Below are 23,061 nucleotides of genomic sequence, written 5' to 3'. Positions count from 1 at the left end.
GTAAAGTGTATTCTAGAAGCAAAAAGAATAAGTGTAAAACGTATTCAAATGAAAACTTAAAAATAAAATCAAACATTTAAAATATTTTCAAACAGGTAAAACTCACAATCTCTTTTTTCTTCAATTGCATTACTTCAAATAGTTAATGTGATGCAAAATATCTTGTATTCCTTATCCTACGATTTGCCTTTATACTAAGCCTCTCGAAGCAAGTTCAAATAAGTCCATATTAGAGTCTTAAACTCTTAATCTTTACATAAAAAAAATGAATTTATAATTTCAATTACCTTTTAAGAAGATATTTTGTTATATAAATAAAAGAACAACATCAGCAAAAGGTTGATTTATCAAACAATAACCCTGCACAATATGACTAATTTCAAGATGAAACCATCTCTTGACATGGAAGAGTATTAGTAGGAAATTGAGAATCTCATGGGAATGACGCTAGAACATCAGGAACTAGCTCAAGTTGTGAACTGCCTTGTTCAAATAATGAGAAAAGGAACAACGTCTGAACTCAATTTTCTTTTATGGTTGCGATTTCTAAATCCCTTATTCTTATTTGTCTTGATAGCTGGATAGGTGTTAAGTGGATGGGTAAGAGTTGGATGGCAGAGTTGGTGTTTTAGTTCATGAATGGAAGAAAACACGGGTTTTTTTTTTTTTTCCCTTCCCCCTACTCCAATATGCAAATTGTATACTTTTTTTTCTTTTTTTTTTTTTTTTTTGCAATATAGTATCAATTACCAATGAAAAAAAAAACAGTACAAACCAATCTCTAACTGCAACTTTGAATATTAAAGGAGATCAATCATGCCAAGGGTTTTCCCATAACCATGAAGGAAAGATTTTGGCATCATATCCCTTAATTTATTTAATATAGGAAAACGAATAAGTAAATAATTAAATAACAATGTATAGAGCATGGCTGGCAACATGGAGGCATTTGGAATACATTCATTATCTTCTAATTTTTTTTTATATGTAAATAGTATGTCACATAAATAGATCACTAAATTTGACAACTCATCCTTTAAGCTACCATAGCTTGGAGGGTCAAGATGTAATATATTATATACTATTAGGGGGGACTCATGCAATGCACGGGATTTATTAAGAAAGTGAAATAACCAAAATTTATAATTAAGTAAAGAATGCAATGTTGTTTCAAATAATTAAATTTTTATTTTAATAATTTGTTATAAAAAAGATTTTACTAATTTATTAATTTGGATTAATTATATTAATAATTTTTAACAAAAATAACAAATTATTGCAAATTATTTAATGAAATAAATATTTTTCCATATTATTTGTTAGTGTAACCCATGTGTGCATTATTTTTGGGTTTTTTAACTCTTTTTAGATAATAATCTAATGAACTGATGATTATTAATTATTATCATTATTAGGATTATTATTATTATTATTATTATTATTATTATTATTATTATTATTATAATTATTATAATTAAAGAACAACCTAATTATTCCTATACATTATTACTATTTCATTTTTATACTAACAAAATTGCAACAACAAATGGGAAAACAGCATAAGAAAATAAAATAAATAATCCAAACTTTTGAAAATATATGGCAACAGCAAAAACACAAATTATCTACATCAAATGAATAAATACTGTTAATTAATTAAATACTACTACTATTAAATATACTATATTTTAATAATTACTAGTAATTATTAAATATACTGTATTTATTAAAATATGGTAAAACAGTTAATTAGTAAAAACGTTAATTAATAAATACATAATTTTGTACTAATTATATATAAAAACTGTTAATTAATAAAATTTTGTTATTATTAAATATAGTATTTTATTAGTTAACAGTAATTATAAAAATACTGTTAAGGAATAAACTATTGTTTTTAATAAATATAGTATTTATTAAATTCTGTTAATAAATTAAAATGTTGTAATTATTAAATATACTGTATTTATTAAAAATACTGTAAATTAATAAAATACTCTAATTATTGAACGTATAATTAATTTTTAACAAATTAATAAAATATTCAAAATACTCTAATTATTGAACGTCTAATTAATAAAAAACTGTATTTGTTAAAAATACTATAATTGTTAAAAATATGGTTAATTAATAAAATACAGTTAATTACTAAAATATTGTATTTATTAAAAATACTGTAATTATTGAAAATACTTTATTTACAAAAATATGTGCTTAATTAATAAAATCATGTATCTATTTAAAATATTTATTTATGAAAAATATTGTAATAATTAATAATAATGTATTTATCAAATAATACTGGAACTATTAAAAATACTATTTTATAATAAATACAGTATTTTAATAAATCCTGTTAATTAATTAAAATTACTGTAATTATTAAAATCATTGTATTTATTATAAATACTGTATTTATTAATAAAATACTGTTAATTAATAAAATAATATATTTATTAAGAAGTATTGTTAATTAAATATACTACAATTATTAATAATAATTTAATTATTAAAAATACTGTTAATCAATATAATACCATTTATTAGTAAACATAATATTTTAATAAATACTATTAATTAATTATTAATACTATAATTGTTTAAAATAATATATTTATTAAAATTACTACAATTTATTAAAAGCACTACTAATTAACTTATTTATTTTTAATATTATTTGGTATGATTTATTATTATTATTATTATTATGACTACCGTTATTATTATTATTATTGTTGTTGTTATTGTTATTTTTTTATTACTATTATTAACATAAAGATAAATCCATCAGTGTAATGCATGGGTTGGACATATAAAATCCGAATGAATCTTCACAAACGGGTAGTGTGCTGACCTAGTTATTTTTTTGTTATTTCATTTTTTTGTTTTTGTGGATTTTAGGCCTCTAATGGGTTGGTTTGTATGCCAAAACTAATATTTTGTTGATTTTAGAATCAAGAAACCATAGTTTTCTAGAAATTGTACTTGGCTCGTTGTTGCTGCAAGTTTAACGCCTAAACCGACTTGAACCAAGCAAAATGTGCCTAAATGTTCGGCAACAAAGAAAAACTCTGAATCTAAAACCAACTTTGCAACAAAATAGTTTGTTTGAGAACCAACTCTAAAAAAAAAGGCATTTGAAACTATCTCACATTTAGAACAACCCGTGCAACTATCTTAGCTCTAAAGGTCTCCTATAATGTCAAAGAGAGTAAGAAAATGAGAGAGTTTGGAGTAAAGAGTGAAAGAAAGAGGGGGAGACATTTGGAGTTCCGATAAGGCTCACATGAGATGCATTGGAAGCCCCAATGTCTCCTACAAAATGTTCCCTTCAAGTTATAGTTTCATTGGTCCTAGTTAATATTACTTGATTAAAAATATAGAAAATTCAAAATACTGAGAAAATTAGAAATGGGTGGGGGAGAAAGGAAAATCATGTTAACGCGGACCGTCCAATTTTATTATATACATATATATATATATATATATAGATGCTTGACCAAAACATGAATGTGCTGACTTTCTTGAATATGATCAATGAATGATCTTGAGATTATTTTCTCCAAATAATCCAAAGATTAAAGTAAATTGATGAGCACAAAAATAGAAATATACATTCAAAATTTAGTATGGAAAACTCCAAAATGCATAGAGTTATAATATGTTGGAGACCTCTTTAAAGAATTTGGGAAATAAATGCTTAGGCTGCATGGTCATACGTTAAATACTTAAATAAAAAGAAAAGAAAAATCTTCTGATCATCCAATCAACCCAACCTTTCGAATTCAGTTGAGGATGGAATCTTCTAATCTTTTTAATTAATGAAAAAAATATGATTTCTTCTCTGCTCCATGCAAGTTGTGCGTTTTATGTTGAATTATGACATAACGTAATTATTTTAAAGAGAGCCCCCCATATGACAGTTGACAGGGCAAAGTTTCTGATGTATACGGGGGTTATTGAATTTAAAGAGAGCCCCCCATATTTTAAATCCATTAGACTACTCACACATGGGTTATTGAATTTAAATAGAATGATATATAGGGGGTGTTCAATGATATGGTTGGTTTGTTTTCTAAATAAAATAATTGTCATATTAGCAAAATTGTGTTGTTTTGGCTGATGTGACAGTTGTTTTTATTTTTCAAAAATAAAACCAACCATATTGTCAAATGCTTCCTTAATTTTAATTTTTATATGAAAAAATTCTATAAAAAAAGTACAAAAAATAGAATTTTATGGTGAGGGTAATGACAATACAAGAATGCCCATGCTATGCAAAATGAATGAATTGAAAAAAAAAAAAACTCAATGGCACCAAAACTGAGGAAAACTTGAAAAAGAAAGTCCTTTCTTTTCTTTATAAACATCATTAAATAAAAACAAAAATAGACTCCCAACAGCAATTCCTCCACTAAAAATTGGCTGTAAACGAAGTTTTAAAGCCAGCATTTCCTCGTAAATAAATAAATAAATATATTATGAAAATAAAATTTTATTTTTACCATAAATAAATATATAAATCAAGTATTATAAAGACGAGATGAGATTAGTTGAATCAAATGGCTGTGTAATGGGATGTGGAACCAATGATAACGTCTCGCACCAATCATTAAATGCATATGACCAACAGCTACTCACTCAGGTGCCCTTTGATAACGGCTGAAGTTGTTGAACTGAAAGACTTATTGCTTTGTCATTTAGTTATTAAAATAATAATTAAATAAGAAAATTTTTAAGGGTATATTGCTATACCAGTTTCAATTTTCAACCATTAAGTATCCTATAACCTTCTTAAAAACTTATTCATTAAAAGACAAAACAATAAACTTTAAACTTTTCGGTTCAACATGTTATGAAATTGCTCTTTGCCTTTTATGGATGGTGTGTGAGGTGTTGTCATGGCTATCACTTTCAACAAATCCGAATTCTACAAAGATCACCCTTCAAATTTTTAGGTTTCAACACTTTGCCTCTTGACTTGCTAAAAGGCTTGATAGTGAAAGTAAAATTACTAAATTACTCGTTCATAATTCCATGGGCTGACAGCAACAAATATCAAATTGACTAAAACAACCATTCTAAAGAACAAATTATTTCAACCAATAAAAATGGAGGAAAAAACACAAATTGTTCTAAAGGCGTTGATGAACTGATATCATTCTCAAGGCAGTCTAAAGATCAACTATGTCAAAAAGTTCAGGGGAGGTGATTGCAATTACCAAACTTCAGGGGAAGTGTCAACAACAGTCAAAAACTTCAAGGGAAGTTTCAGCTAGCAATTTACCCTAAAATTTTAAATAGTTATAGATATTCAGTTATATTGCTAATTACTATTTTAAATGCAGTTCTAATTTTAAATATATTAAACTACTTAATTATTGATCTTATACATGGGAAAGCTGGGAGGTAAATAATAATGGTAGAATAGTCCACAAACATAATAGTAAATACATAAGAATATTAGGTGAATGCCATTCCTTGGTTGGGAAATAATGCAGAACAAGCATTGTTATCAATATATTAATTAACCTAAATAAATTACCAAAAAACTTAATAAATGTGGTATTATTTGATATGATACTAATTTAGTAGTTACATAAATATATAAATATATATACACACACATTACTAATTATATAATTATAAGCCATTAAAATAATGCATTTATTTAATTGCTAAGCATTTCAGTGATATTCCTTTAATGGATTTGTAATAAGTAACCCTATGGGCTGTTTAAAACTTTGTTTTTTCATAATAAATTAAAGGAATAAATCAGGTTTCCTTACTTTTTCTTTCAAACTAAAGACAACCTTCAAGGGCGTGAATGTTGGGAATTGGGACCTAATTGCTTAGATTAGACGAGTTCCTACATTTGATTATTGTAAGAAAAGGAGAGGAAGAGATATTTAACCCAATTAGTTAGGATTGAGAAATTGGGGAGAAGAGATTTTAGGCATTAATTAGACAAGAGATTGAGGTTTGAAACCTGAAAGAAAATGAGAGAATGATTGGTGGGATCTGCAATAAGCCAGGTAGCGTTATTAGTCTAAAACATATTTCCAAGTAAGATATCTCTCACATGTCTACACCCATTAGGCCATTCTCGTGGATAAACGGCATCTGGTAGCTTAGCTAGCGTCATGCATGCGGCCAATCACCAGCAACATTTGTTTTCAATTCCAACCACGTACCACTAATAAGTTTTAATTGCATGTATTGGTTCTAAAATTTTCAAGTACTTAATTTATCAATATATCCCAGGAACGTGCAAGGGATTTATATATAAGAGTGGTCTAAACTTTTGGGTAGACTCTTGTGTACAAATGCTATGTACCTACGTGTGTATGTGTATAAACCCCCGGCCGGTTTTGATGGCTTTCCTCAATATACAACAAAATTAGCCCCCGTTTGGATACTTTTGCTTAATTAATTAAAATGCTAGCCCATTAATGAATGCATCATTTTTAAGTCCAAACTGAACCTTTGACTGGATCGTCCTTCGGGTTTAATTATTGATATTTTCACATTTTTGGGCCCATTTCTGTGGAGTATATATTATATAGCTGTATTTCTATAAGTGCTTAATGCTTAGATAGAATTCTAGTAAATATTATTGAGTAGCTTCTCGATTTGGCATCTCCCCAGCCATATAAAATTAGGTCTAGCTCCTGATCATCTTCAGTGATCAGCATCCAAGAATGGCTACCTTGAGATCTCTATCGTTTTCTCACATTCTAGTAGTTTTCATGGCCGTCATTAGTATTCCATGTGGTGCTACCGAGGAAGATAGAAAGGCAAGTCATCTTCGTTTTTTAGCTACGTGATAGTTTAGATATTCTTTTGTTAATCTGATGCTGAGTCTGTATGATCATAGCAACAGCAACTAATTAATTAATATATATGGATTCTCTGGTTGTGTTGATCTGATGGGCCATTTAGCTTCTTCGTCTGGATATGAACGGTCGATGGCATGGCATGGCATTGTCCAGAGAACCAGATGGCTATGGCTATGGCTATTGTACTGTATGCAGGCGAATTTACAGATTTGATGGTTATAGCATTAGCAGCTATATATATATAGTCTTGGTCTAATTAACCATTCAATATAAATATGTATAATACTGTGGGGCAGCTGTATTATATATGGTGATGATGACGATAATGCTGTCTGCATTCTGCAGGTTCACATTGTGTACATGGGCGCCCTTAATACTGATCAGGATGATGGATATTTAACTTCATCTCAGCATCTTAGCATTCTACGACAAGTTGAGGGAAGAAAGTCTGTATTATATTTAAATAATACATCCAGTGGCAGCTGTATTATTATTATTATTATTATTCATCAAATTAATTTATGCATGTGGCTCTGGTAATTGTTGTGTTACGTTAACGTTGCTGGTGATTCTGATCAATGGAGTACTATTTCTTTGTTCTTTGAAGCTTGGCGACTGGGTCCCTTGTACGCAGCTATAAGAGAAGTTTTAATGGGTTTGCAGCCAAGCTAAATGAGCGCGAGAAACAAAAACTTGAGAGTTAGTAATAATGCAAAATATATATCTATATATATAATCGATATCTCATCGATCTAAATTATGTCTTATTTCTCATTGTTGTATATGTAGGTATGGATGGCGTGGTATCGGTGTTTCCAAGTAGAACCCTCCAGCTTCATACAACCAGATCCTGGAATTTCATGGGTTTAACTGCGAAGACCAAAAGACAACCCAATGCTGAGAGTGATGTGATAGTTGGTGTCCTCGACACTGGAATCTGGCCCGAGTCTGAAAGTTTCAGTGATGAAGGATTCGGCCCTCCTCCCAAGAAATGGAAGGGTACTTGTAATGGTGGCAGCAATTTCACCTGCAACAAGTAATTTTCTTCACTCCGTGTCTCCATCTTCTTTCTTGTAATAATGCATGATGATATTTGTTGTATTATTAATCAGTATGGGGGTTAATTGAATTCTCTGTCCATTTATATATCTCGAGATGATGAAAACATATATTGATCATGTCTTGCATTCAAAGTTGTAAGTTATGTAATGATCTAACTATGACACTGTCTCTCAACAATATATCTGGATTGTAACTATTGCAGTAAGCTCATTGGTGCTCGAGTTTACAGTTTGAATGATGAAACTGCAAGGGACAAGGAAGGACATGGCACACACACTGCTTCAACAGCAGCAGGGAACAGAGTGGTGAATGTGAGCTTTTATGGATTGGCTCGAGGAAATGCAAGGGGGGGAGTTCCATCAGCTAGAATTGCTGTTTACAAGGTCTGCAACAGTGGAGGTTGTCGTGAAGAAGATATCCTCTCTGCCTTTGATGATGCCATTGCTGATGGCGTAGATATAATCTCTATTTCAGTAGGGGGAGCTCAAGCATTTGATTTCTCTTCAGACTCCATTGCTATTGGTGCATTTCATGCCATGGCGAAAGGCATCTTAACCTCGAATTCTGCTGGGAATAGTGGTCCATTTGCAGCCTCAGTTTCAAGTGTTGCACCATGGATGTTTTCTGTAGCAGCCAGTAGTACAGACCGTCAAATTATTGACAAAGTTGTTTTAAGGGATGGTACAAAACTTGTGGTAAGCATATCAACCACTTTTTTTTACTATTAATCTTCAAGTTATTTCAAAATTCCAAACTTACATTTGGTCTATCTTCTTTGATGGTACAGGGTAAATCTGTTAATTCATTTGGTGCAAGAAAAAGAAAAGTTGATCTTGTATACGGCAGAAGTGCTTCAACGAAATGTGATCCTGATAGTGTTCAGTATGTTTCATCTGTAGATTAATTGATAGAATTAATTTCAAGTTGAGAGAGAGAGTACTTGGCACTAAGTTTTTTTCTTTTTTTTTTTTTTTTTGTGCTTCATTTCAGGCTTTGCGCTTCTGATTGTTTAGATGGTGATTTGGTAAAGGGGAAGATTGTGGTATGTGATAAGATTTCAATAGGAGAGGAACCTATGCGAGTGGGTGCTCTTGGGACAATCATGATAGATAACGAATTAAATGATTTTAGTTTAATTTACCCTCTTCCTGCAGTACTGTTAACCCCTGAGAATGGGGAGAATCTCAAGCTTTACATGAATTCCACAAGGTAAGCCCTCCATTGATCTGTTCTGTTTTTTTTTTTTGCTGAAATTTGAAACATATTATTTACTATATTATCTAATGTATAAATCTCTTATCTATTAGAATTTCCTAATTAATGTGTTTAAATAGGTGCACTGATGTATTTTATCTTTTATTTTGTTATTTTTAATATAAGAATTTTCATTGGAAACCCTTTCAGAACAAAATCCATCTAACTTCACAAAATTGAATGGAGTTAATGGAATTTAATCAAAACTAAAACCATTGTATTAGCTTTCATCTTTGGGATTGTATATATATATATATAACTTTTTTATGCTATATATCATCAGAGATCCTCAGGCAAACATTTTGAGAAGCGAAGCAATTCATGATTCAAGTGCTCCTTTGGTAGTTTCATTTTCATCTCGTGGGCCAAATTTAATCACACCGGATATTATTAAGGTTCATCTTTATTTAATTGTTTGCTTCTCCTCTCACTTGTCCATTCTCTATCTTCAGTTTTATTAATTTCTCCTATATATGAGAATGTTTTGGGAAAATATATATTGCAGCCGGATGTAACTGCCCCAGGAGTAGATATCTTGTCAGCATTTTCGCCTATTGCTTCAGTATCTGACAGTGATGCAGATAAAAGATCAGTGAAGTATAGCATATTGTCTGGGACCTCCATGTCTTGCCCACACGTTACTGGTTCAGCTGCTTATGTCAAAAGTTTCCACCCTGACTGGTCGCCGGCTGCCATTAAATCTGCTCTTATGACTACTGGTAGCCATTTTCTCTCTAAGTTAGAGTAGTTTGATAAGCAAACATATATAGCTTTTAATAAGTCTTCATAATTAACTTCATCTTGAGATTCATTTATCACGTGAAACTGGATTAATTAATCTAACACATAAACACAAATAAAATTTCCTTATTTGTATGTGTATAGCTCGGCCCATGAGTGCTGCCCAGAATGAAGACGCTGAATTTGCTTATGGTGCTGGCCATATAGATCCAGTGAAAGCTAGAAACCCTGGGTTGGTATATGATGCCCAAAAAGGTGACTACGTACAAATGCTCTGCAATATAGGCTATGACTCGAAGAGGGTTAGGCTTATATCAGGTGACAACAGCAGCAGTTGCCCAAAGCAGGCGAATGGTAAAGGCTCAGCTAAGGATCTCAATTACCCTTCAATGGGACTTTATATTGATGGATTCAAGGCATTCAACAGTAACTTTACGCGGACTGTTACCAACGTTGGCTTCCCAAAGTCCACATACAAGGCAAAAGTAACTTCAGATTCTACTATGAAAATCAGCGTTAAACCCAGTGTTCTGTCGTTTAAAGCATTGAACGAGAAGAAGTCTTTTGTCGTGACCGTCGGTAGAAGTGCGCTATCATTAACGCACTCTACAGCGCGTGGATCATTGGTTTGGTCTGACGGAATTCATAGTGTGAGAAGTCCAATTGTCGTATATACATTTGATCATCGTCACCCCACCAATTAAGCGCAAGTATATATATATATATATATATATATATATATATATATATATATATATATATATATATTCTCAAATTCACTACACAGTCGTGGGATATTTTCATTTTTCAATAATTGTAATGGGGAGAGCTTAATTGATGTCACTTTCAAAGTTTAAATCTCTCTCTCTCTCTGTCCTCTGTGTAAGTTGTTATCTTCTTTCTTTCTGGTGCCGTTTGGTTAATAATTAGGTCTGATTGAATGGCCACTCATGGTTTATTAAGTACTTTTCTTTACTCCTTTGACCTTCTTAAAGCCTTAAATGATAGTCTAGCCAGGCTTCTGAAGCAAATTATCAAATATATAAATCTCACCCCAATACAATTTAATGACACTTGAAAGAAACTTGATTTTAAAACTTCAAATGCTACCTAACCAAGCGAAGGAGCTGTGTAAAACTAGGTATGTCAGTGGATATATAATTAGGTTAAGTGGTAAACAAACCTGTCTTGGCTCTTGAGGTTTGGGTACGTCATATATGCTTCTTAATCAGGTTTAGGTTTAGCCGAACCCGTTGACATAGTAGCATTGAAACTTTGTTAAATTTAGCCTTTGCCGGATGTAAGGGTAATATTCATGGGAGAGGTCTGGTTAATTTGGTTCAGTATCCCATTTTATTAATTCATCATATCAGATTCAGGTTTGACTGTCTTTGGATTTCTTTTTTCTTTTTCTTAAAGCCATAAAAAGCATAATTCATTAATTCATGCTCAGATTACAAAGAGAGAGAGATGGATTGCACTCGGAACAGATGACCAGAAATTAAGCACATCTCAGTTTAAATGGTGGACGGACGGACAGGCATGGGACTAGGTGTCTGTTATACCTAAGGTACTCTAAAGCTACGTTTGGTTTGAAGGAAAAAGTAGGGAAAGGAAAGGAAAGGAAAGGAAAGATAATAAAACCTTCACAAACTTTGTATACGTTTCCCTATCATTCCCTTCCTTTCCCTACCTTTTTCCTTCAAACCAAACACAACCTAAGTGTAGTACAGTGTGTCTTTCTGTCACGTAATGGTAAAAACTAAAAACTACGGTTGGATATGGATCTATTGTTTTGTTCTCATCTCTTGTTCAGATGAAGGTTGGTTTTATTATGTAATGAAATTTTTCTTAATTTAGAAAGTTTGGGGAAATTCATTCCATGGGTAGAGGTTGTGGGATACATCTGTGAAAGATCGATATCGATATGAATCAGGTACTAAGGATGACTCCAACTTCCAAGGCGCTAATTCCAACAAACTTCTTGTTGAAGTAGATACATAGTTAAGTTAGAGAAGAACTTAACATAGCAGTTGAGGCCTTGAAGGTGGAGCCAAGTAGCAATAGGGCCGCAACTTGGGCAAGTCCAACTCATTTTCAGGGTTCGGGCTGGGCCTGGGCCAGGAAATTGGATCCTGACCTATTGGTTGAGCTTCAATTGAAGCTTCAGGTTGCATGTCTCTGTCTAGTGTCTACCGAAACAAAAACAAAAACAAGAAAAAGGCTTCGGGTAGCCCGAGCCTACCCAACCCAAGCCCTAGCCTGGTCTACGATCAAGCTTCGGTTGGGCCTGGGTTGATAAATTCAGAGTTAACCTCAGCAAGTATAATTAAATACAGGTTCAAGGCCAAAGGAGAAAAACAATGTCGATGCTACCTACCGTCAACCTTCCTCTAATCCTCCCTTGTGCAAGTCATGAACACAAGGAAAGAAAGAAAACCTTGTTGTTTCTTATATGAAAGTTAAAGATCTTCTCTTGTTTGCTTTAGGCCATTTTTACTGGTGAGACTTTCACTGAAATATAAGCCAAATCTATGCAGCAAGAATTCCTCTCTGTGGAGTTGGGATCTGCTACCAACATAGCAGACGGTATGGGCTCCCCACAGCACATCCAGTCCCTCCCATGTGTGGGGACATGTTCTCAACTCAAAGGAGGGATGGGCTGTGGGGTGCTCTGTGGACACAGCCCATCCGAACTCTCAGCATGGCCCCCAACTCGTTCTAAAGACTATAGTCGCACATCTGCAGCTAGAAATCATGTTGGAAGCTCTTGGTAGAAGATCCTTGTAAGACAATTGTTCATATACAAAAATTGAGGGGTGAACGCTTCTTTAACAGAGGGGGATCTTTTCCATATGCAATTTGCCACCGTGGAGCCTATATAATATAAGCGTAATAGAAGGAGCCCACCATTACAATCCGATGGACCGATACAATCAATTTTGCTAGTAAAAACATTGAGGCTCAGCGTTTTTTAAGGGGTAAAAATACAAACATGTAGTGTGCAAATCTTGTTTTGTTTTTTTGTTTTTTTTTTGATAAATTCAAAGGGGACTACACGAGACGGGGGAGGAAGGAAGCTTACACAGGTTCAAAGAGACAACCATCCGCCGACAACTGGACCTCATGCGCATGGTGGGCCAGCCAATCAGCAGCCTGGTTCGCCTCCCTAAAAACATGGTTGTAGATAACCCCTTTCTCCCACCTCTCCTTCAGCTCCCAGAAGTTTTGAATGATGTTGTGTAGGTTCCACAAACAAGGCACTATCTGCTTAAGGCAAAAAATCACTAACTTAGAGTCACCCTCTATTATGAGGGGATGATTTTTAAAACTTAATGCTAAGTTATGGGCTTCCCATGCAATCCAAGCTTCGGCTTTATTGATGGACGCCAGTCCAATCTGTAAGTTTTAAAATCCAAAATTTGACCTAAGTGGCTCCTAGCAAGATTAGTAATGATACCTTCTGGCCATGAGGCATCAAAGTTAATTTTAATAACTCGCATCTTAGGATTTCACCTTATGAAGCTACACTTCTTGCGATTATTTTCTTTCTTGAGCTCCATCGAGTTGTCTTTAAATTCTGAATAGGAGCAAAGGACTCTATCAATGACTTTATTTTGGGCTGTCGAAATGTTTTTAAATATTCTCATGTTCCTTCTCTTCCAAAGCTGCTACCCTTTCCTCCTCATTTAGAAAATTTCTAGTAAGATTCACCCATCAATTTCTAAAGGCCACATCATGATTATCCAACTCTTGAATAGTTGGGTGAATAATCAACCAACAATTCTCTGCCACTGGACAATATCTGAAAATATGGTTAACATCTTCATCCTCGCCACAGACATCACATCATCCTTTAGGAATGGCAACGGGGCGGGGCAGGGACGGGGAGCCTCTCCCCATCCCCATCCCAGTCTTTGTCCCATCCCCGTCCCCATCCCTGTCCCCACTAATGGGGATAAGGTTATCCCCATCTCCACGGGGATCCCTATTCCTCGTGATTTTTTTATAATGTTAGTCATTTATTTTATTTTATTTTATTCAAAAAAGATAAAAATAAAATAATTAAAACATATATTCCCGTTAAAAAATATTTAAATATATTCAACCATATTTTTTAAAATATTAATATATAGATGTATGTGTACATATATGCATATATACATATATATTAGTGGGATCCCATAGGCGGAGATCACAGTCCCCGCCCTCTCCTCATCCCAACTAACGGGGATGAAAATTTCCCCATCCCCGCCCTATTTGGGGCAAGTCCCCATGGGGATCGGGGAAACGAATAATCCCTATCCTCCTTCAATGTTGACTCCCCTTCGACTAAGAAGAAACTAGTGGGGAGTCTATTATTCAGTAAAAAGGAACATAAAAACTTGCAATTTTGGAGGACACTTAAGATTCCAAACAATCTTGTTCCGGTTAAGATTTAACACATGACTGCACTTCTATCTGTCTGTAGACTTAGTGGAAAATTTCCCATTAGTATTAAACCACCAAATTAGTTTATCTTATTTTAGATCAGGTGGGATGAAAGTAACCTTGATCTTCATCCAAACATAGTTTGGAACAAGATTACAAATTTTCTCACCCTAAACCATAAACCATAAAGAAGAAGCTCTCTAACCCTAAGGATACTTCTCCAAGCCCAAAAAATTTCTTTATTGATCTTACCCAATATTGTTGTCATCAGTCAGAAATTCCCATCCTAATTTTGCTAGATTAGATTCACTGACCCATACAAGGTCCTTGAGTCCTAAGCCCCCCTTATCTTTAGGGGTACAAGTACTTTCCTAATTCATGAATCGGCTTCCTGCCATCGGATTTGGTCCAAAGAAACTTCTTATTTTTTTCAAAGTTAAACAAGCCGAAACATTTTTTGCAAAGCATAACAAGGCGAAATTCATTAGTTGAAATGGCAAATATATCTCGATTGATAATCATGTAAAAACGCAAGGAAACAATCTAAAATAAGGCAATAAGAAGTTAATAACCCAACTTTTCCCTGTTCCTTTGCAATTCATTCCCACTGCAATTCCGTTATGTAGAGTTTCATACTCGACTCAATTATTTTGGGTGATACTTGGTTAACAAGTCTGCAAAAAAAAAAAAAGAGTGAAAAGGTAGAGAGACCACACAACTTCATTTCCATCAGTCACATTTTCATCCTTTGAACGCTAATGAAGGTTCCAAGTAAACTACTATAAGTGGCAGCCAAGCAGCAGTAACAATGGCTCAAGTAGTAGATTAGAGGGGGTAAAGGTAGAATCTTTGAATCTCCCATTGAGAACAGCAACAAACAGTCTTTCTTGCAAGTAAACCTCAAGGAGATTGGGGCCATCCAAACGCAACATCTTCCCCAAATCCTTCATAGAAACTCAACTCTAACCCTCCAAACCTTTCTTCATCATCCCAAACCCCATCAGAGATCTCTCCATCATACAGTTCGCCAGCAACAAAATCCCACGCCAAGTAACCAGAAGAATCTGAGCAATCCGAGAAATCATCCCAGTAATTCCTCTCGTAACAATCTACTATTAGGGGCCCCAGGACCTTCAGCCCTGGACATTTCTCTTTGAGGAACTTCTCATCAAGTTTCACATCCCAACACCCTCTCACATCCAAGAATTCAAGTTCCCGACAGTTGAGGAGGATCTCAAGCAAACCCCCTGTAGTAATGAGCAGGTAGGCCATCTCAAGGTGCTTAAGCTTGGGCATTGTGGTGGCAATAGCATGGGCTTCGTCATTCTGCGAGATCTTGTCAGCCACCTCCAATGGATGCATGACACGCTTCAACCCAACCAGCAATTTACAGTGCTTCCCTATCGCCTTTAATGCGCGGGCACCAATATTCTTACAGTAACTCAGGTCCAAGAAAGAGATGGTAGACAGCCTCCCTGCTACCTGCTCCACCATTGAATCACTTATTTCACTCGTCGGCAACTGCAAAGTCTGAAGGGATGCAGAACTTGCAAAACAAATAAGAATAAACCCCAAATCAACAAATCGGGTAGTAGAACAAAGAAACAAAATGAAAAAGCACTAAAAATATCATCTGAAATCTGTCTGTGACTATGAGTTGCAAGGGAGCTACTTAAGTTTTGCATAAAGTAGGAATTAGGATCTAAATGGTGAATGGATAGAGGTGGTCTTCTTACTGGTCTGCAATGAAGGAGAGAAGAGGCTCATTGGGAAGGCCAGACACACACAGTTTGCGTAGGGATCCGCAGCTTCTTGTGATGAGCATTTTAAGCATTCGATCTAGCTGCTCAGGCTGGCACTGAAGGCTCCACTCCTTAATGTCAATCTCTTGCCAGCAATAGGGACCCATTATTGCTCTGTTCCAAGATTTGCAGACCCTCGGAATCACAGTAAGAATTTCCTGAAGAGAAAGATTTTTGAAGATTAGCCCGAGAGCATCGGGTATTAGTTCATCCCAGCAGCGGAACTCGCCTCCCTCCTCCATCTAAATTTCCTTCAAAACAAAGGGGAAAGAAAGAAGGTCTCTCAGCTATTCTTCATTAATCACAGGAAGACAAATAGTAATAAAGAATTCACACGCAGGACACTACGAAGAAAGCCCTCTTACACAACTAATAGAAAACCAGTGGGAAAATGTCAAGAAATCATGACCCAAATGCAAAACCCAAGGCAAAAGTGAAATATCTATCATCAGCAGAAGCAGAATCAGTATACATCCGATATATAGATAAAGATTTCCTCTCAAAAGAATAGGAATCGCCCACGTATTCCAAATACAAAGGATAGACAAAAAAAGAGAAAGAGAACTCAAGCACACATGGTGCATGAAATAGAAGTGATAGAAGTGAAGAAGATTAAAAAATTACAGAAGATGGGTAACAGAAACAGGCTGCCGGAAGAAAAAATATATAAAAGAAATCTTAGAAAAGCGAAGGGGAAAGAAACACGAAAACCCTTATTCTTCCCCTTCTTCCAGTTCCAGGTCACAATTAATACGCCGTACAAGAAAAAGAATTCGTTTTTAATGAAATACAACTTTTACATTCTCTCGCAATAGCAAGCCAGAGGCCCAGATCGCCCGATGGGTGTGTATGACTTTGAGGAGGAGGCAATTGAATCCACAGGCCACAGCGAGAAAAAGATATAGATAAACAGAGTTCTGTCAATCAAAATCTCCGGACAAGAACTGAGCAAGAAACTAAAAGCCTAAACGTGAAAAGAAAGCAATAATAAACACCTATACCGATCAATCATAATCAGATAAAATGAAGAAAAAAAAAAGATAAAGAGCAATCAAAGCAGAAGTATTATAGGCTTATAGCAGAACATCTACACTAGATTACGAAAAGTGTCAAGAAACACAAGCAAACGATAGGAAAAAAGAACAAAATCATCGCAAGGTATTAGCATTGAAGCAAAAAATGAAAAAGTGATTGTTGTTTCCGGTAATTCAAGACCTCCAAAGAGGAGAGGATTACAAGAAAGCAAAGAAAGAAAGTATGTCACCCAGAAAGGAGTAAAGAAATACATTATGACTATAGGCATACCCAGAAAGAAAAGGAACAATTCTTCTTCGCCTGACTGCGTTTACTTGAATCTGCAAGGCTGGCCGGTGTAATGGTTTATCCCCTTGAGAGAGAGGTGCAGAAGTGCAGATACACCAACCTACAAGATTACAACTATACAATGATCAACAGCAGCACCAAAAGAAAACAAAGAAAGGGTATAGGGACAAAAGCAGTAAAGACCCAAACAAGGAAAATGGAAGAAGGTAAATTGATGGAGGAAGAGATGACAAATGGGAATTCTCGCTGGCGCTGCTTTTACTCTCTGTCATGCTAATAAAAGTTAAAGATTTTAATGGGGTTTTTTGTTTTTTTTTTTTTGAAAAGAATGGTGGTTACAACTTTAAATAATTAATAATAACAATCTGCAAATGCGAAGTGCCAAGTGCTAACAGTAACAGCTTACAGCTCTAAAGGTAGTAGAATTTCCACTACCTTTAGAAAAGTTGAGGCAAGGGGAAGATGAATGTAGGAGTGGGTTAGCAGTGCTTCCCGAGGCCGGATCAACCGACACGAGTCGGTAGTTCAGACGGGTATGAGTAATTGCACCGTGAATGAAGTCTAGTCTACAAGTCTACATTCTACAAACAAGGAAGACCCCAAAGTCCTCCATTACTGGGCAGTGGCTCATGTGAAATGGGTTTTGTTTGGACTTGGTCTTGGGGCTTTAAATGTCATTTTAATGAACAGAGTTAATAGACTTTGGAACCTATCTCATTTTTCAAACCTTCATTTACTATGGCCCTCACGCTGAGTCTGACACTGAAATCTTTCTCCATCCCCAGTAACAACCAGTCAACTGGGCTTCGTTTTCCGTTTTGTTTATCACGACATGAATTAATTATGCTTGTCTTTTGTAGTTATGTTACAATGACAACAATGCTGCAACATACTGGTGGGGGTTTAAACTTTGAACTTTGAAACAGAAGAAAGCAGCTGTGAGTATGAATCAGGGCCTTTTTTTGTAGAAAGGCATTGATGCAGGTAGGCTTCCCATCCGACTTCCTGGCGTGCAAACTGCATCAAATCACTTAATTCACCCTATCTTCTATTCTGTTCTTTCATGAAACGCAGCTCACCAATATTGAAAGAATAGATGTCCCCTCCAGCACACTAGTTGCAGCCCGTGTGCAAATGCCTCTGGATTGAAAGTAAATAAGGTCTCATTTGGTTGGGATCTAAAATCGGTATTAGAATGGGCTATTTTGATTTCAACTGTTTTGTTGAATGAAATCGAAATCTCATTTCCATTCTTGCTTGAATAGCATTCTCCCATTTGAGGGAATGGCCATTTCCTGCCCCTCCCTTGAAAATGAACTCATTCCTACTGATTTCAATTCTCATTATCATTCTTGTCTGAACTAAACAGATTATGGGAATAGAGCATTTTGATTCTGATTCCAAAGGATTTCGGTTGCAATTGCCAGATTAATCAACATTTATATGTTTCGATGCAACAACAAGATGTTATTTGTAACAATTAGTTTTGTTGGTTGGTTAATTGGTCACATTTTATTCATGAAATGGGTTGGATTGGTATTATTATGGATACAGAAAAATCATTCTATTCGATCTAATAAGTATCATGTGTCAGAATTGAGAAATTCTATGGCTCAAATCTTTAGTATTCTCTTATTTATCACATGTGTCTACTATTTAGGCAGAATGTCGTCACCTATTTTCACTAAGAAACTGAAAGAAACCTCAGAAACGGAAGAAATGAGAGAAAGTGAGGAAGAAACATATGTAGAAATAAAAACAACTTCCAAAACGAAGGGGACTAAACAAGATAAAGACCTCTTTTTCTTTTGGCATGGTGAAGAAGACCCTAGAAGAAGAAGAATACCCTTCCCCTTCCCTTTGTTCGGAAGAAAAGGAGGATCCAAACAAAATAGGAAGAGATCCGAGTGAATAGAAAGAAAAAAACAAATGATGAATTCCACTTTCACTTTAATGATACATGCTATAAAAATAGCCCTGTTTATGAAAATTCTTATCTGGATGGAAATAAAAAAAAAATCGAAATTAGAAATAGAAATCAAATCTTCTTGTGATTCAGTAAAAAGAATATGCATTCCATCATTGCTAGATCGATCCATATGGTTAGATGAAGAATGAGCCAATAATGGGATTTTTCGAGAAATGGTAAACTAAAAATGCTCCGAGATGGAAATGAGGGAATGTCTACAATACCTGGATTTAGTTAGATACAATTTGAGTGATTTTGTAGGTTCATTGATTAGGGCTTGACAAAAGAATTTTATAAGTTTCCAAAAATTGAAGATAATGATCAAGAAATTGAATTTCAATTATTTGTGGAAACATATCAATTGGTAGAACTCTTAATAAATGAAATACATTTTTCGATTGGTTCATCAATTGGTGGAAACATACAAACATGTCTATTTGTAATCCAATACACAAATCAATTGGCTCATTAATAAAGGATGATGTATTGAGAAGTAATCTGTATGGAACTTGTGACACATTTATTTGCGTCAGGGGTCCTGGATACATAACTGCTCAAGACATCATCTCACCACCTTCTGTGGAAATCATTGATACTACACAGCATATAGCTAGCCTGACAGAACCAATTGATTTGTGTATTGGATTACGAATTGAGAAGAATCACAGTATAAAAACACCAAGTTATCCTATAGATGTTGTATTCATGCCTGTTTGAAATGCAAATCATAGTATTCATTCTTATGGGAATGGGAATGAGAAACAAGAGATACTTTTTCTCAAAATATGGACGAATGGGAGTTTAACTCCTAAAGAAGCGCTGGGGCTATTTACAACTAGCCAATTAAGAATTCTCAAATGTACTAGTACTAGCAGTGCATCAAAGATGCAGTCATCAATTCTCTTGAGAGGCCACAATTACCGCGAGCAAACATAGTAATGACGAGGAACGCATTTTTGCTATGCTACTAATACTTGTACTTGCTCTGCTATTCTGCCCAAGCCTGGCTGAGGAAGAGTTACGGGGAGTAAAACACAAAAATATGCTGATTCGAGCCGAGCATACTATATGGAATAGTGAATCTATTCACGATAAATAATAAATAAAAAGAAAAAGTAAGGCCATTCCATTTCGACAAAAGACCCACACCCAAGTTCCATAGCTTTGGATCCGCTATCCCGATCATGTTTTTCCTACCCCCAATTTGCGCCCATGAAATATTTGTGTCAATGGATTAGTTCGATCCAAAACTTGAGATAAGGGGTGTAGGCCGAAAAAGGATTCATAAGTGGTGGTTAATGGAGCTGAAATTACCAAATTCTGAGGAGTCGGTATCAATTTATGCCTAATTGCTCCAGATATAGTCCCTCGAACCGCATTTTCTAAACGAACCAGAGCCAATCCGAATTGATCTTGTAACAGATCCGCTACAGAACGAATGCGTTTATTTTTCAAGTGATTCATATCGTCAAGTGTACCCATTCCAAATAATCTGTATGGAACTCGCGAAGAAAATGGTGCTCATATGATTTCTGATTTTTTTCAGAAGTAATTCGCGAGATCGTGCACCTTTTTCCTAGTTATCACATTTTTCCTAGTTAAAAAGAAAAAAAAAAAAAAAAAGAAAGTTGTTCAGCTGGTTGGGTCCAGCCACTGTAAACCAAACAAACCCTAACTAATTTTATCAGTCCGAAGTATTGTGGGTAATTTATAGGCCCAACCCGAAACCCAAGTCCGAAACAGTGTAAACTGTTAACTCGGGCCAACCTGACTTGCACCCCTAAATATATCACATTATGTTTGCATCAATTGCAACTAAAAGTTGTTTGGTAAAAAAAGTAAATTTGTCAATGCAAAACTAACCCAATTTTGTATTTGTATGGATGCGTATGTAAATTCTGCATATTTGCATTTACACTCTATTTGAATCATTTCCAAATACAGCCTAAATGAACAACCCACACATGCATACACTACATGCAAAATATTTGTATTCAAAAAGGCCATTTTACTAGTTCTCAAACCATGATTTGCAGATTCCAAAACCAGCAATAGCATACAAATAAATGTTGGTTGTGTTATATACCCACTAACAAAACCAAAAGACGAAGACAAGCTGATTACTAGAATGCTGTCGACCGACTCTTGATGATTGATTCCATGGCTACCGATTGGGAGAAAAATCTCAAGTCTCATACCTGGGTGAAACAATGGTACAAATATTTCAATAGCGACAAGTTCAGTGGGGTTCTGTTATGTGATACAGGGTCGGTGGTGACAGAGAGGACGGGACAAGAAGGGCTGAAGACAAGGGAGGAGAAAACGAAAGAAAATGAGAGAGAGAGAGAGGAGGGGGGGTAAGCAAACACACCACCGAACTGGTTCAGTGGTGTTCCGTTCAGCGTTGAGTCCCTGCAGCCATTTTCGTATTACTTGATTCTTTGTTTTGTACAATCCTAGTTCGTGAGTTGCAATTAACACTAAACAAATATTTTTGGGTTCTGTTTTATTCTTTTGGAAAGATGATAAACAGTGTTTCAGCAATGATTATAAAAGATAATTCAACCAATTTAATGTTGGAGGAAGGAAGTCGTTTCTGATTTATCGTCTGTTTCTTGGCTAACTTGTGGAAGAACACTTATCATGTTGTTCTGGTTTAATTTCAGTTTTAAGGAAGAATACAATGAACAGTATTTTCTTTAAAAAGATAATTTTGAGCTTTCAGAATATTATAAATCACATGTGACATCACATAAGTTAATTGACAGATTACTAATGATGAATACTAAATTGACAGTTTCCAAAAATTTGGATACTGGACTGGTATAACATGTTTTGAAGTTCAGTTACTAACTTGACACCACCCCAAAAGTTCAGGGTATTACATTTAAATTTTCCCTTTTTTAATCTACCATTCCATTCCATGGTGAAGTTGTTTGAAGCTCACTTTAATGATTTATTCCTTTAGTGACCAAAATTGTAACAGACAAATGAACAAAAATCAAGAAAATGGTATTTTATGGTATAAGGCACTTAGGTGGATTCGCCAGGATTTTTTCTTTGGGTGTGGGGTGTTCGAAATCCAACATGTATTAGTGATGTATTGCAACAGAAATGCTCCAAAATTATTTAGGATGAAAGACAAGATTGGACCTTGAGGAAAGAAAAACCTCATGGAAAAACAAATTCCTCTCTGGTTCTTGAGTAATGCATTTCCTGTCTGGTTCTTGAGTAATGCATCCATCTCTTAATGAAATGCATTCTATTATTAGCAAGCAGTAGAATGGAGGACGAGAGAAGGTTCAGAGTAGTAGGAAGGTGGAGGTCTGAGGTTTCGATCGAAGCCAAGACTTTCAAGTTCGAAGAGGAAAGGATCAAAGGTGAGGATGCAATGAAAATCAGAGAGAATAACAGGGCGACTGTGTTGATGTCAAAGGAAGTCATTGTCTGGATGAAAGGTTTCATAGATGGGGCTATCAACTCTGGTAAGGTGAATGGCTGGAAAAACTCAATGTCAGTTCTAGGTAAGAAATATGTAATGGAATTGAAAAGAAACAGAAGGGGATGGTTTATCTCTGTGGTGGAGTTTTTTGGAACAAATGGGGAGCAAATGCTATGTGTGCCGGAAGGGAGATTAAGG

At 34.9% G+C, this 23,061-nt stretch overlaps 2 protein-coding genes across 11 annotated transcripts; one reads left to right on the top strand and one right to left on the bottom strand.

The window, feature by feature from the left end:
* The first annotated feature begins 6,701 nt into the window (after window positions 1-6,701).
* LOC148850543 (subtilisin-like protease SBT4.4) lies at window positions 6,702-10,600 on the top strand. Its single transcript, XM_088944255.1, has 10 exons — window positions 6,702-6,797; window positions 7,185-7,285; window positions 7,447-7,538; window positions 7,629-7,875; window positions 8,104-8,596; window positions 8,689-8,783; window positions 8,892-9,110; window positions 9,439-9,550; window positions 9,661-9,874; window positions 10,041-10,600. Exons 1-10 carry the CDS (start codon window positions 6,702-6,704, stop codon window positions 10,598-10,600), a joined length of 2,229 nt encoding a protein of 742 aa, XP_088800381.1.
* Window positions 10,601-14,891: 4,291 nt separating this feature from the next.
* LOC148850542 (F-box protein FBW2-like) lies at window positions 14,892-18,103 on the bottom strand. 10 transcript variants are annotated; one of them, XM_088946994.1, is made up of 4 exons: window positions 17,888-18,103; window positions 17,435-17,552; window positions 16,064-16,380; window positions 14,892-15,873 (listed from the first exon to the last, which is right to left on the bottom strand). In XM_088946994.1, the coding sequence occupies exons 3-4, from the start codon at window positions 16,369-16,371 to the stop codon at window positions 15,228-15,230; spliced, it is 954 nt and encodes a 317-aa protein (XP_088803120.1). In that variant the 5' UTR covers window positions 16,372-16,380; window positions 17,435-17,552; window positions 17,888-18,103; the 3' UTR covers window positions 14,892-15,227. The 10 variants fall into 10 exon arrangements, with proteins under 10 accessions (XP_088803120.1, XP_088803121.1, XP_088803119.1 ...); XM_088946995.1 differs by having other exon boundaries at window positions 17,859-17,905; XM_088946993.1 differs by lacking the exon at window positions 17,888-18,103 and adding an exon at window positions 17,636-17,864.
* Between the last annotated feature and the right edge of the window lie 4,958 nt (window positions 18,104-23,061).

Source organism: Nelumbo lutea, chromosome 5 (genome assembly GCF_056320005.1).
Source record: "Nelumbo lutea isolate HS-2025 chromosome 5, American lotus-T2T, whole genome shotgun sequence".
NCBI classification, from domain to species: Eukaryota; Viridiplantae; Streptophyta; class Magnoliopsida; order Proteales; family Nelumbonaceae; genus Nelumbo; species Nelumbo lutea.
The sequence above is the reverse complement of the archived record's forward strand: the minus strand, read 5'-3'. Positions and strand labels throughout refer to the sequence as shown.